Source organism: Python bivittatus, unplaced genomic scaffold (assembly GCF_059951505.1).
Source record: "Python bivittatus isolate LINGU-HERP-01145 unplaced genomic scaffold, Pbiv_v1 ctg000480_np1212, whole genome shotgun sequence".
NCBI lineage: Eukaryota > Metazoa > Chordata > Lepidosauria > Squamata > Pythonidae > Python > Python bivittatus.
In genome coordinates, this window is record NW_028277075.1 from 34032972 (window position 1) to 34048524 (window position 15553).

Here is a 15553-nt window from a genome sequence, read left to right on the forward strand (position 1 = left end):
TAAAACCACTGAAAACTAAATCCCTCTGCAGTCAGTTGTTCTCTTAACTTCATTTTAAGCTCCCCATGTTCCTGTACCAACAAATCTTGATATATTAACCATTTCTCTTTGCCTGCTGTTTCTTTTCTATAAAATGTTTCTTGTGCTGAAACCAGTAAAGGCATTTTTGGGCACAGTCTGAGCTTGTACCTATTCCATATTCTTAGTATGGTACTCCTAACATAACCTCATCCAAAGTTAAAGATGGTAACACTCCAGATCCAGGACTACCCAAAACCCACAGCCACTTAATAGAGTTAAGTTGCAGCCTGTTCTTTTCCATCCAGATATTGGCACTGGGTAAGAACATTGATATTTTAATATTTTCACTCTTTCTCCATATTAAAATAAAATCATATCACTTTTGAATTAATTTTTAAACATATAAATGAAAAGACTATGTTTTCATTTGTCTAAAAAAAGTAGCCACATTAAGGTAACTACCAGTTTTATTAGATTTTTTGTATTTAAAAAAAACCTGGTTGTTTGCAATCAGGTAATGTAGTGATTCAACAAGGACTTGGGAGAACCAGGTTCATCTCTGCCTTTAGCTATTGAAAATCACAGTGTGACTTTGGGTCAGTCATTCAGTCTCATCCCAATCTACCTGCCTGAGTTTTTATGGGGATAAATGAAAGGGAAAACTCATGTAAGCTCTTGAGTTCCTGGAAAAAAGGCAAGATATATGGAGTTCTTGGGGTTCTCTGAGCTTGGTTCTTTTCTTGCAAACCTTTCATTACCTGGCTAGCTGGGTAATGAAACGTTTGCAAGAAAAGAACCAAGCTCAGAGAACCCCAAGGACTCCACAGTTCAACCTTGAGCTACACGTATTCGCCTCTATAGGCAAGATATATATTTAGCTAACAAACAAGAACTTTGTATGCTCAAAAATAATCACTTTCCACATTCTATATTGTTTTAAAATCTCTTGAACCCCACCCCATATCAAGAAAACACATTGGCTTCACACACACAAGGAACCTTGATTATGACTCTGCTTAGATTAATTGATTGATTAACTGATTGATTATGTACCATCGTTGTTGTCGACTCTTAGCAATCACATAGGTAGATTTTCTCCATGACAATTTTTACCCAACCTGATCTTTCATATCTTCCAATGGTCTCTGGTTAGAATGTTTATGTTTTTATTGTTCTGTGAGACGCCCAGGGTTATGGCATATAGAATGGGCGGTTATGTGAGTTTTTTTTTAAATAAATATATAAAGTATCGGTTTGCAATTGCTAGCAGCCCAAACCATTCATTTTGTTGTTTCCCTTTCTGTGAAACTTGTGAAAATTAAATTAGTTTATGTTCTGAATCAGAGATGTGCTGCAGAATAATCTTGCCACTAGCCAACCAAACTTACACTGTACCTCTTCTATTCTCCAAACAGATAACTGTCATAGAATGGACTATGACTGTTGTCCATCCAGTGATTAGACATAATATAGAAATATATATCATATTCCACCTTTGCAGCTTTTGTGTAGAAACTTATTTTCTTGCACAGATTGTTCCTGTTAGATCAAGGTGCATATAAACCAAAAGTATGCTACAGGATGGGTAGAAAGGAATTTCAGCCATTCAAAGGGAAGAATTTAGTGTTTACCTTCCTCTTTAAAGTTGAGAATCCAAGACTGATTAGTTCACATTACTGAGTATGACCTTTTTTTATCGTTACCTATAGCATAAACATGGTTTTAAACCAAATGTACACAGAGCTACATGTAAGCAAAAAATTTTTTTTTAAAAAAAGATCTTTCTGCAAACATAAGTCCATTTGAGCTAAATGCAGTTCTGCCTATTGAAATTCCACTTTCAAATTTTGCTTTCTTTTTCTTGGTATTAGTTCAGGCTTTTTCAGCAGTGTACTCACTAAGATTAATGTTCTGATTTGCTTCAGAAATGTATGGAAATGAAGAACACAATCCTGGCAAAACAGAAGGAAATGCACAGTTCATTGGAGAAGGTAAAACAGTTAATTCGCCTCATCCAAGGCATCAATCTTTCCAAATCCATAAACTCTGAGGGCGGTTCAGCAGCCATCTCCAATGGCATGGACTCCACCAGTAATGTGACAGCTGCCACCTCCACCCCAGCATCTTCCCCCTCCCAGAGCTGCATGGTGAACTGTAAGAAGGGCAATGAGACTAAATAACAGAGCACAATAAGAAGGAGCCAGAGGATATGGCAGCAAAGAAGAAGAACATAACAGACCCTCTAGAAAAGGAAAGCTGGATTTCTTCTGGAAAGTACAAGAAACTCTTTGGTTCCAGAAAGAGTATGAAGATACTCGTGCCAGGTGGCACCAGATTTGCCAATTGATCCTTCTTATTCTGTGTGTACGTGCAAAGTTTGGACCATGTTACATGAATAGTGCCAGCTGGAGGTTCTTAGCCAGCACCATGCCAAGTTAAATAAGATATTTACTCTCTCTATATTTTACACCAGAGTGTGCCTGCAGCAGCCTCCACAGCCACTATAGGTTTGTTTTTATTTTTATTTGGGGGTAGGGAGCAGGGAGGAGCAGGTTTCAGACCTTATCTACAGACCAGTTTTTGTTTAGCTAGGGAAACTTCAAATCCAAAGAGCCTGTGGGCTTTTCCTGTTTCTAAATTGTCCATACTACTAAACCAAAAATGCAGAAATAAGAATTAACAAAATCTAGTATCCTAAAAAGGGGGTGGGGAGGGGATAAAAACTTATCCAGTAAGCAGTATTTACAGCTGTTTTTACAGAAGACACAACAAAGAAAGAGGAAAGATTTTTCAGTAAGTATCCAAAAGGCTGAAGATTACTAGACTGGCAGCTTTGGGTTGTCCTCTCTCTCACTCTCTTTTTTAATGCATTCAGAAAATATATTCAGATGCAGATGGAATGCATTGTTGATTTAGTTGCTACATTAAGAAGGAAGCTTTTACTGAGGTAGGGAAGGAGACTAATATGATCAGCTTGCATTTTTGGAAAGCAGGTCATGAGTGAAAAGAAAATTCTCTTTTTCTCTTTTTGGTACATTTGTCCAGCAAAAACAGTATCCCAAACAGCACAACACATGTCCCTAATGTATTGCCCAAATAGTTAAAATGCCTGTTTCCTTTGTTTCCTTTCTCTTTTGGTTACAAATATAAGGAATAGAAAAACTCTTTTTTTCAGGCTGACAGTCCAATTAAAAAGGTAGATGGGACCTTGCATGGTATAGATTAGAAGTAATAGTGTCAGTGAGATACAGTGAGTCTTTGTGAGTCCGTGTGTCATCGTTTTGGGCACTGTTTTTTATGCAAGGGCAAATCTTTGTATCTGGGGGAAAACAACTTTTTTAAATTAAAAAAAAGAAAAAGATATTGAGGTCTTCCTAGTGTTACTTAAAATAAGATCAAGGTAAGAAACATTGTAAAAAATTACAAAAGTGCTATTTGTTTCCTAAACAAGTGATTTCTATTAAAAAGGTGTCAGAACTGGAGTAAATGCTGTGTACTTAGATTTTTTTTAACACAGATTTTATTTCTGGTATTGCCATAATGCTGTGGTTTCAGTTTAAAAAATGCCTTGGGGTGGATGTGTTGATATTGTCATGCCGTTGAAATAGCCTTCAAGATTAAAACTGAATCTGATCTGAAACCATTTTTTAAACTAAGGGGATTTCTTCTCTGTAAAAGTACAGAGAAAAACATTGACAGCATTAGTAATTTTTATTCTATTGCAATATGGCACCTAAGCTAATAAAGAGATTTATGCTGAGGGATAACACTTCTTATCTTACTTTTTAAGGCAGTTGTCAAACTAATCCTGTAATGATCAAAAGGCTGATGTTGGACATCAAATCTGTAAGCCTGAAATAGCCAGTTTTGTATATATCAGTGCAATCACCCAACACATTTTTTGTGGCAGAACTCATGTCACTAAAGCATGACAGAGTTAGCCCAAACATTATCTGGGTACATGTTAGCAGAACTCTTATTTCTGCTCATCAGTGATGGTACAGGTGTGCTTATTCTACATTGAAGAACTATGCATCATTATGCACTTTATTTGTACACTCATTTGAAGTTTGCTTGTTATTATATTAGTTCTTTTGCTTTCTGGTAGCTTCCATTCTTGGCCCTGAAGCTTCAGTCATTTTCAGTTAGGCTTCTTGCTTTTAGAGCCCAGCAATTGATTATTCATTCTCATAGTTAATTAGTGAAAAATAAGAAAGATTCCTGTCAAACAGAACTTGCTTTACATTTGAAAATGTCAGGCTTTACTGTCAACTCTTGATATTTTGTAGTGAAGCTAGCACATTTCCAAAGATTAGATGTCACTAATGGGTATAAATGAAAGACAGCCGATCAGTCATGTTGACAGCCGCTCTGAGTATATAATATTGTCACAAGAATGCATAGAGCAAAATATTACTGGGATCACAAGCCTGTTCATTTTGGGTCTTACGAAGCCAACCATTTAATAAGCCACATGATTTTGCTGCCTGCCTGGGATATCCTAGCAAGCCAGATTACATGCCTGATGAGTTGCATTTGGCCTGACAGGTTGCAAGATGTTTAGCCCTGTGTTACGGCACCTTTTAGGGGGTGAGGAGTAAGTGAAGCTGCCCAGTTTTCTCTACTGACTGAATATCTGCTGTTTGCTACTGATAGTGGCAAACAAGTAACATCTCAAATATTAGCTATTCCCATATGCACAGGGCCCTTTCTTTCCTTCACTTTATACTGTGGACAGCGTTATATTTCTTTTCCAGTGGTTCCTGGAGCATGATTTCACTTTGAATTGACTGGAATATAGTGGCCATGATAGTCTCTGATCCTTCACTGGAAAGTGGAATAAATGCAGAACTACTGTTCCTGCTAAATGTGGTGCAAAGACTAAAACAGTGACCCCATGGGAAGTTATTTTCTTCCGTTATATGCCGTAAATAGTGAATAACAAATTTTTAGTCAGTGCCTCAGAAAGGATGGGTAACTTCTTGTTTTTATGCTCCCATAAGGAAGCATAAAAAGAAAAGTGTTGAGGTCCAGTTTCTTACTGTACGAAGGATATGATTTCTTAAGGCAAGTCTCCCATTTATTGGAAACCTGTTTTGGATTTATTCTGATAAAACGAATAAATCTTTTGTCTTGACCTCTTCTGACTAGTAGGTGTATAGTAGTCATCCAGCACTTTTTGATGTTACAATAAGGCTGTTCTCTGGATACCCTGAGTTTATTACTCTGCAATTTTATACATACATACTCCCCTTTGCATCTCCTGCCCTGGCATTGTAATCAGTTAAGTTGAAGGGAAAGAAAGGAAAACAATCAGCAGCAGGCTGTTCCCATTTCTCAGTGTCCCTGAAACAGAATATTGTTCCTAGATTTGAATTTTGAAAATACAGCACAAAATATAAAATAACGTTTGGACTTTATAGAAGGACCCTTGCATATTTACAGAATGGATAAATACATGCTTTATTGAACAAAAATTGCAAAATGATTTGTAATGGATGTCAGATTTTCTTGAATGCAAAGGGTTGCTCTCAAAATAAAAGGGAATCACAGAAAAGAAAACATTTCTTGTTAGATAAGATTGCCATTGTAAAAGATTTTATTAGGTAGAATTACCAAGATCAGTGCTTCTGATAACACTTCATGTCAGGAATGTGTCAGAGAAACATTCAGAAACATCATTAGAATTAGGAGACAACCATGCTTATGGTTGCTAGTGGCTTGCAATTAGTCTTGTTTTTGTTCTCCTCCTAAACTTTCTACAACCTCTGCCCAGTGCCACATTGGCTGTTTGTATCTTGTCACATGTATCAGTATGTCACAATATGTTCTCTTATAAATGTGTGGTGCTGCATATCATGGAATTCGCTGTGAATGTGTGAGGAAGTAGATCGGAGTTTAAATCTTTTAATCTATATTGTAAAAAATTGAAAGAATGGATTAGATGGACAGGTCCTTGTGGGACGTGATGCAGTTACTCTATTGGGAAATTGTATCAAACAACTGTGATTGCAAATTACAAATGAGTAGATTTTAGTTGCACAAATACCACAGATGTGTGATGCAGCTACAGATCAGCAACATACTTCGCCTTGGCTTAGCATTGTGATTCCTCCTTATTTCAAGGTTTTGTTCCTATTTAATCCATCGAATTCCTTTACAATGTGAATACATAGCAAAGCCTTCTTACAATCATTGTACTATCCTTTTGTTTTTTTAAAGTTCCTACTTAAGTTATGTAGTCTTGATCAATTCAGGATTACAATGCATAGTTAATGTATGAGCCCTGCTACAAATCCTAGAATTGCAAATTATTTTTTTCATTGTAGTTATTTCTCCCCAAAGCTCAACTCTGACAATAAGTGAAAGAAGGAAGATCCCACTGGTGGATTTGGTTCAGAAAAAACACAAATGCCTCATAAAAAGGGGATTGACTTTTCCTCCCTAAGATTGATTTATGTAGTTTTGTACAAAACTTGAAGTTAGGCTAAATTTCTGGGCTCTACCAATGTGATGTAGGTTGAACACAAAAGCAGAATGGCCTAAACTTAGCTGAAACATCTCAGTTCCTTTCCAGCTTGTCTTCCCATTAACAGATTATCGTGAGAGACTGTCTTAAGGTTCTGTAATGCTCTTCAAATGTTGAAGAATTTATTGCATATCTAAGAATGGACAGTAACTGGCTGTTGTCTTATCTGCATGCCTTGCCAGTTTTAGGATAGCTCTACATAGCTCTTCCATTTTTAAAAATCGTTATTACTGAAATAAGCAGCTATTTATTTAGCATTAAATATCTCCCCGTCTCCAACACTTATTCTACCTCAGTTTATCTTAGGTGTCCTTTGCAAAGTACAAGATCTTTGAAATGAAAGGTTGGGATTACACATCACACTAAGCCATAATGTGGCTTTGGCTTAAGGTATATGAAGCCAGACATTACAACTTACTTAGCAAGACTTGGTTAGCATGAAGTATGAACCCTGCCAAAGAGTCAATTTCTGTTCCACTAGAACTGTAAACAACTGTCTTCAGATATTTGCAAAATTTTCTCTAAATACTTGGGGGGAAAGCAGTGATAAGCATGTTAGCTTTGTCTTTCCTCTGTAATCCTTTTCATCATTCTTTATGTGTAGAGGACTGCTGAGAAGAAACTCCTCTACCCACAAAAGCTCTCCATCCAATTTAAAACCCTGATTTAGAATCACAAAGAAATCTCTCCTTTGCAAATTTCCCTCTACATATGGAAGGTGATAAAAGCAATGATTGGGGTGTGTGGGGGGAAGAAGGATCCTCATACCCCCTCTCCCCATTCTTTAGGTGTAGAAAGAGTGCTCTTTGGAAATACCCAATGAGTTCTTACCTTTATTTCCCTTCTTTCCTGATCTGTTGGTGATTCCTGCACTTTGCAGCTACATACTTACATGTCAGTCTTGATGTCAGGAACATGATAGCTGGATCACTGTGAAGGGCCTTGTTCTGAGAATCTTCTACTTTAGTAAGGAGTACTCCTAACTTATCAGTTAACTGTTGTACTCTTGTTATGGAATAAAGGTAGATCTTGGGGAAACCTGTGGTGGTTGTGTCCCTTAATGCACCAATGAAAAATCCTATTAGTGCCAATTTTTGTTACGAATATAAGGCCAACAGGAATTAAACCAGGACTGAAATTTGGGTATCTTAAGTAGGAAACTCTCAGTAAAAAACAAAACAAAACAAAAAGAATTAACAAATACTAGTCTATTTAGGCTTCCCTGTCAAGTACATGTGGTGCATTTAATGTTACACTAATTTGTAGCTTATTTTGTAATTTATTTAGTTTTGCAGTCGCAGAGATATTCCTGCTGACTTCCTTATCAACCACCTATGCATCTTTAAGACCTGATTCTATTGTTTGTAACAAAAACTTTCTGATAATTGGAAAGGACTCCTTGCAGTAACCAGTGTGTAATAAAAGGTGGCTGACCTCGCAGGAAACTCCATTTTTGCTTATCCAGCAGCAAGTCTCCAGCCCTGTATATGCATCTTTGGAACCTCATGCAACCAGCAGTTGGTCACTCCATATAATATTGTCCCTTCCTTTTCCAATGTATGTTCCAGCTAAACTCAGCTACACTTGTACTGCCTCTGCAGCCCAAGTCCTCATGTCATTTGTAAGACTTTCTTTAAATGAATTGGGTGCAACCTCAGTTTCACAGATGATCACCCTGTGAATGGTATATAGTTATATGACTTGGTTTGGCTAAGGGTTTTGCTTGGTTTTGTTTTTGTTTTTGGTTAAGATAAAAAAGAAATCGCCTGGTGCTCATAGTGATTTTTCAGTCTCTTTGCTGCCTTCTTTCTGTAGCCTTCCAGTCCCTTGTGGGTTTGGTAACGTTGTGTCTAGATTTTAGTCTATTAAACCAGGAAGAAAAAGAGGGTGCAGAATAAATGATCAATTTGTATTTATTTAACATTTTACTAAATAAAACAATAAAATCTATTGTCTCAAAGTTGTGTTTGTCATGGGAGGGTGATATATCCATACTGAAGAGTCGTGAATCAGGAGAAACATCTTTTAAAGATGGCTTCTCAAAGCAAACATGAATGTTTTTTCAATGAGCTCTGCACTTTGGAAATGATTTGGAAAAAGTGCTTTCATGTGAGCCTGAAAAAAGATACAGCTGCTTTAAGAGGTTGATTCATTAAAGTTAATGTGACTCTTAAACCAATGTTACCTTAATTTTAAGCTTGCAATGGAAACCAAAGTTGCTTTAATGCATGTCAGAGGTCCTACACAATTGTGAGGTTCAAAGTATTTCTTCCAAATCACATTTAAACTGCACAAGTCTAGTTTTAGTACTTTCATGATAGATAACCAGTGGAGTTTTAGGAGCTAGTAAGATGAAAGGCTGTTTGCTTATCTTGAGAGTTAGGGAGGTTTGTGCTGTATGTTTTTAGCCTGTATGTACTCGTCACTCAATTATTTACCTACACTCAAGCTGGTTTTCTATTTTTCAAATGTAACATATTGATTGCTCTCTGCCCTTCTTGATCTCTTTTGTTCAGGTCTAATCCTTGTTAGCTTCAGTGTCTTCATCTTCTGACTTAATTATTTTGGCTCTCATCTCAACTTAGCTCCTTTCTCCAACCCCATTTTCCTTTACCACATCCTTATAGATAGGTTATGCATAAAAAAATCCAGTGCTTTAGTTGACTACTCTTTCTGCAGTCTTTCTTTTTCTCATCTTCCCATATAGTTAATTGGAGAGTTTTTTCCCCTTAACCGTATTTTCTTGTTCTCAAGTCTTACATGGGATTTTTGCCTCTCGTGCTAACTTTGTGCTTGTCTCTGATATTATATAATTCATTTTTTCCCTTTCTAAGATGCTGTTACACACATTGCCCCCAGGTTCGGCTTATGGCCACTCACTCACACACTCACAGCCTGTTGAGGCATGCAGATCTTGTCAGCCCCCCTTGCTTTCTACCTGGATTTTCCAAATAGGTGTGGCTAGAGCAGACAAGATACACAGCCCTGGTCAACAGCCGGAAAATAATTAGGGATACATGCAAATAACTTCCAGCCAAACTCTGAGGCACAAGAGGTTCTTTGTAATACAGAGACCCAGTGAATTTAAAGTAACAGTAAAACTTTACTGATTGCAAGGTACATTTGCTCTTTCTCATCCACACTTACCCACGTCCTTCCCAACTAGGCTGCCAGGCACTAGCTAGAGGGACGGAAGCCGCCAGGTCTGGATCCAAAGATGACTCAGACGATTCCCAGTGGGCAGGCTTTGGGACCCCTTTTATCCCCAAAAGTCCTTGCTTGGTTGATTTATAAGTGGATGGGACTGGGGTGAGGGTTTCCATGTGCTCAGGCCCAACTTTTTTTGTCTGGTTCAGGTCCTTTGTTTCCTTAACAACTTGCTTCCTTCTTATTTACCTCCCCAAAGGGATCTCATAGACAAGTTTCCTGGCTTTTGTCCTCTCTTATGCTTATGTGCTTGCTTCATCTTTAGGTTATGGCAGCTTCAGCCTAGTTTCACAGAGTTACAAAATTTGGGGGGAAAAAAAATCAGATCATAGCTGTTCAGCAGAGGAATGAGTGAGGAACAAATTTAAAGGACAGCATGAGTAAAAGCTTGATGTTTTCTGCATCTCTATTATCTCCTTGTCAAAACAGTGTTGCATGGGGGAGTGGGTGTTTTGTTTTTGTTTTGTCCCAACTATGGCTGCCTAAAAATGGCTTTTGGGGTAAAAAAAAGGATATGAGGGCCAAAAAAGTTGGAGGCTCAGCTCCCCATGTTCAATATCAATGTTGTCCAAACTTGGCCACTTTAAGATGAGTGGACTTCAACTCCCAGAATTCCCTAGCTAGCCATGCTGGCTGGGGAATTCTGGGAGTTGAAGTCCACTCATCTTAAAGTGGCCAAGTTTGGACAACACTGTTCTATATGCACATGGCACTTCAGAACTACCTGCCATTTTGAAAAGAATGGGCAGTGGGCTGATCTCAGCCAGTTTAAAACCACATTCTGGGGATAGCTTCATCTTGAAGGCAGAATTTTCCATGGCTTCCTAACCTGTAGTTTTATCTCTTCAGCTGCTCTCACTAGTTCAAGGACAGGCAATTCATGGCCCCACAGATGATGATGGACTTCTACTCACCATCAGCCCTAGCCAGCAGTGTAATGGGAACATCTGAAGGATCACCAGTTTCCAAACTATAATTTAGTTCTTCATATTTTTGACTTCCATTGTCTCTTGCCTTAAATTTAACACTAATGCATTAATGAAGCAGGAAAACAGCTGACCAAGGATCATCTAACACCCCAAGTTCTTTGTGCAGCAAAAACCACCAGATTTTCCTCAAGGAGAAATGAGAATAATTTTAATATTTATTGTTTCAGTCATCATTTAGATCAGGGATTTTTAGCAATAAAATAATCACACAACTCCAATCAGAGGCTTGAAAAGTAATTTCTAAAAACTTTTATTATTTTTTAAAAAGGCAGGAAATATGAACAGTTCTCTATATTCTCAGCTTAGACTAGGTTCAGTATTTATATGAGTCCACCTTAAATTAAGATGGAAAGCTTCTTTCCCATCACTTTTACATTCCAGATTAATACCAGAAAAATCAGATGAAGCAGCCTAGCAGCAGAAGGTACTGGAGACTCTCCAGAACACAAAGATAAAAAGGAACCATTAGAAAATTCAAGACATACAATTTACATTTAGTGAGAAATCAGTTTAAGTTATTTAAATAGTAAGTGAAGAACCAACTCCTTGTGATCCAGTGTTTGATAACCTTGGACAATTGCTGGGTTGAAACTGCTCCCAGCACACAGTCCAGCTACAGCATTAAAAGCACATTGTTACAAGGGTTGTGCAATTCTTCAATCTGGTTCAAAAGATGTGCTTCAGAACACACAGCAGTACAAATGTAGCAGCTGTCTGTGACTCATTAAAGTAGCTCTTTCTGTTTCCAGGAGACTTCTGCTGCAGCCACACAATCCTGAGGGCACTGCTACTTTAATGAGTGGAAGTTGCTTTTGTGCTCCCACATGTTCCAAAGTATCTCCTTTTAATAAAATCTGAAGCACTGCAAGCCAAATGTTTTACCATCTTTAACTTGCAGCTCTAGATGTCTACATTCAAAGAACAGAATTAACCCCTTTGACACGTTTCCTAGGCAGCTATACAGATGGCAATGTGCAGGGGAAGACTGGCCGTCTTCCAAGACTGAAACGATTCAGCTGCCTACAAAGTGAGACACTAGCTTCATCCCTGAGGCAGGGAACTCTGTTGTAATTTAGGGAGGGGAACATGAAGGACCTTAACTGAACTCCCCCCTCTTTCATCAGAGTATCTGGAAAGCAGAGTGCTGCTTTGGGCACTGTACCCTTCCATAAAGTTAAAAGCGAGGAGTGATCAAAGCCAGCTCTCTAAGTGCCCACAGTGGGAAGCTATTTGAAATTCTGCCTGCTCAGCTTCACCTGTCCAACATCTGTCTCACAGAGAAAAGGCACAGGGTAAGTAAAGCTGGTTCCTAGAAAAAAAAAAACAAAAAAAACAAATAGCATATAAAAGTTTTCCCCACTGGAGGTGGGCTTCCTGGAAACAGCCATTTCAAAATGCTCCTTGGACCTGACTCCTTTCTGCAAGCTGGATAATGGAAATGTCTGCAGAGCATAAGAGGTGGCTTTCACTTTGGGCTGCAGGAGGAACTCTTGGGAAGAATTCCTTGAAGGGTAGAGCCTCACATTCCTCCTTAAATTTTTCAAGAGCATTTGCTTGGCAAAGCCTAATTCAAGAACTCAGAATTACAGAGGTTCTTAAAAGTTTGTGAAACCTTTTGCATGTTCAATGTTTCTCCATAAATATGACTTAAAATGTGTTCTGTTCTTCACACATCCTAAAACTAGATAGACAGAACCCAATTAAACAAATGAGTCAAAAACATTATACTTGTTCATTTATTCATTGAAGAAAATGATCCAAATCTACATATTTGTGTGCGGTAAAAGTATGTGAACCTCTAGGATGATCAGTTCATTTGAAGGGAAAATTAGAGTTGGATGTTTCAATCAATAGGTTGATAATCAGGGGTGAGTGTGGGAGGTCCTGCCTCATTTAAAGAACAGAATTCTGGGTATTCACAGTCAACATCTGATCTTCACAATACAGGGATGTGGAAGTGTGTCATGGTTTGAACAAAGGAGATTTCTCTGAAAAACAGTTGTTGACATTCACCAGTTACTGAAAGCAAAGGTTCACATACTTTTGCCACACACAAATATGTAGCTTTAGATCATTTTCCTCAATAATAAATGAACAAGTATAAAGTTTTTGACTCATTTGTTTAACTGGGTTCTCTTTAACTTGTTGTGTGGAGAACAGATCATGTTTTAGGTCAAATTTATGCAGAAATACTGAAAATTCAAAAGAGTTCACAAACTTTTAAGCATCACTGTAGATGGGTCATATATGCCATATATTCTTAGCAAAATATGTAGTATGGACATAGATTTCATTTAATCTTTTTCCTCAAATGGGATATGGTTCTTGTTTTAGAATATGGTTAAGTACAAAAAAATCTTCAATCAATATGGCCATAACCAAACCAATAAGTAAGAAACACATATTAAAACAGTTCCTCTTGCATATGCTGAGAAATGTTCAGAGGCGGATAGGAAAAGAAAAAGAAAGATCAACACCTACGTTAAATTAATTGGCTTACTTCAAATTTGATTTTCAGGGAACTGCAAAAAGGAGGAGAAAAGGGATGAGGCTAGAAGTAAGATCAAAGCAGAGCTTTATCTAGTTCCCCATTCAGTTTCTATAGTGGCCAACTAATGCCTATGAGAAACCAGAGGAAAAGCAAAGAGCAGAACCGCACCCTCCTAACTCACGTTACCCAGCAACAGGTTTCGCGAAGAAGGCTGCTTCTGAAGGTCACTTGACAACCCAAATCCATTACTCTAAGATGTGGTGGGCTCCCTTCATGGGATCCATTCAGGTGGAGACTAAACAGGCATCTATCTGCTAAATTTGGACCCCTGCACTAAACAGGACAGGCCCTTTCAGCTCTATGATTTGAGCCACTAGGATTGCTTCTCTTACAAAATATGTAGGAACAAAGAATAAAGAACAACGGGCAAAGAGAGGACACTGTAGAAAACAGTAATAGCAGCCCTTGCCATCTGATTAACAGAAAGAGAAAAAATGCTGTAATTATGAACTAGAATGTTCCTTTCCATCACTGAATGGAGGGGAACACAAGCACTGTATTAAAACAGAGTGCATGTGACAAAGGGAGATCGCTTAAGCCACACACCCTCCCTCTCTTTTCCTCTGACTTCCACTTAGACTGGGAACAATCTGTAAAAAAAAAAAGGCAGATACATACAAATGTAATTTGCCTAGTTAATCTGAGAATAGAATTTGCCACAAAATATTTATAGCCCTGAACAACAGCACTGGCTATAATTCCTTCCACAATCTAGGCATGGGCCGTACCATTAGGTCACCACAACTAGGAGGACTGGGCTACTGATGTAAGCCTCTCCAAGAAGTCTGAGCCTCGTCCATCTGCAGGTCACATAGTCCTTTGGTATTCTGGTTGCCATTCACAAGCTTCTCTCCGCAGTGAGGTATTTAAGTGCTGCCGCACCGTACTTGCGGGACAGGTCCTGATGGAATTCTTCCCTCAGAGTCTGGAGGCAGTTCCGATAGCCAGCGCTCTGGCGGAATTTGGAGATGTCAAAACTGGGAGCGTGAGGCATATGGATCATGAAGGCATTGGGCAGGACAAGCAGTTCATACTCCTGTGAAAAAGCAGGAAGTTGCTGACAGGAAGCCAGTCCCTTTGGCCCTGGTCTTCCTCAACAGAAATGACAGCCGGTGGGCTGTTCAAAAGCCATGTACTCACCTGAGCATCAAGCTCCATGATGTGAGACACCTTGTTCCAGCCAAAGCCTACAAACCTCTGGTCATAGAGGGGACAGTCACGCCTTACTACAACGTAAGGCTCAAACTGTGGTTGCCATTCCACTTGATACGGCACTGTGGCTGTCCGCCATTTGGCATAGTCTGTTGGAGCGTGGCCCTGGGGCCACACATGATACCTGTACGCAAAAACATACAACACTGGGAAACACTGTAAGTGAAAAGACTTCAATCTGCAGCTGGATCCCATACTGAAAATGAAGAGATTGAAAAACAAGCTCAGGTTAATCAGACTGCCTTGTTCCTTCTATCAAAAGTCACGCTTCTTGGATGGTTACAAGTATTGTGTTTGTTTATTTATTTATACATTATTTATAGGTCACCTACTTCCCAAAGGACTTGAGGTGGCCTACAATGCCAAACAATAAATACGTAACAACTAAAAACTCCTGACAACCTAACTAACTCGTTAGGGCAGCTCAGTACCATCAGCACCCAAACACTCTGCAAAATAAAAATGTTTTTAAGGTTTTCCTGAAAACCGAGCGACTGGGGGCACGCCTTCTTTTGGGAGGCAGGGTGCTCCAAAGGTCAGAGGCAACTACCGAAAAGGGCCGCTGCTGAGTTACCAGATGCCTCGCCTCCCATGGAGTGGGAACCTTCAGTATTCCTTAGATTGCACAGGGCAGGACGAGGGAGGGCAAAACAGGCGGCCTGGTAGATACCCGGGCACCAAGCCACACAGGCCTTCAAAGGTAATAACCAGCACTTAGAACTGGACCCCCAACTTTCTGGAAGATAGCCAACCAATTGCCGTATTTCATTAGCAATGATCTGAGTATTTAGTTCTTTAATATCTCACCCCACCTTGACAAAATCCAAGGTAGCAAACATCCCTCCACCTATACCCACAAAATAACCCTATAATACATTACTGAGGGGAAAACACTGACCCAGCATCATCCAGTGAAATTTTGGACAGGTGGGGAGTTGGGTAAGTTACTCCCTGGTTCTAGTTGAAGATTTTAACACCGCAATGAGTTTTCTTGAGTTTCACCATGATTTGAGAGTGAAGATGGAAATGTTTTCCAAGCAAACC

General features: G+C 38.9%; 2 protein-coding genes across 17 annotated transcripts in view; one reads left to right on the forward strand and one right to left on the reverse strand.

Annotated features, from left to right (window-relative positions):
* The window catches only part of PHF21A (PHD finger protein 21A), a 201612-nt gene extending 193110 nt beyond the window's left edge, over positions 1-8502 (forward strand). For all 7 annotated transcript variants that reach the window (XM_088145723.1, XM_088145725.1, XM_088145719.1 and 4 more), the window contains exon 18: positions 1947-8502. In XM_088145723.1, the coding sequence (XP_088001849.1) occupies positions 1947-2201 (255 nt within the window). In that variant the 3' untranslated portion in view covers positions 2202-8502. The remainder of the gene's footprint in view (positions 1-1946) is intronic.
* Positions 8503-11069: 2567 nt separating this feature from the next.
* The window catches only part of LARGE2 (LARGE xylosyl- and glucuronyltransferase 2), a 44999-nt gene continuing 40515 nt past the window's right edge, over positions 11070-15553 (reverse strand). For 9 of the 10 annotated variants that reach the window (XM_088145731.1, XM_088145730.1, XM_025168423.2 and 6 more), the window contains 2 exons: positions 14438-14633; positions 11070-14333 (listed from right to left, as the gene is read on the reverse strand). In XM_088145731.1, coding sequence (XP_088001857.1) covers positions 14136-14333; positions 14438-14633 — 394 coding nt within the window. In that variant the 3' untranslated portion in view covers positions 11070-14135. The remainder of the gene's footprint in view (positions 14334-14437; positions 14634-15553) is intronic. The other variant, XR_015797023.1, reaches the window with a different exon arrangement.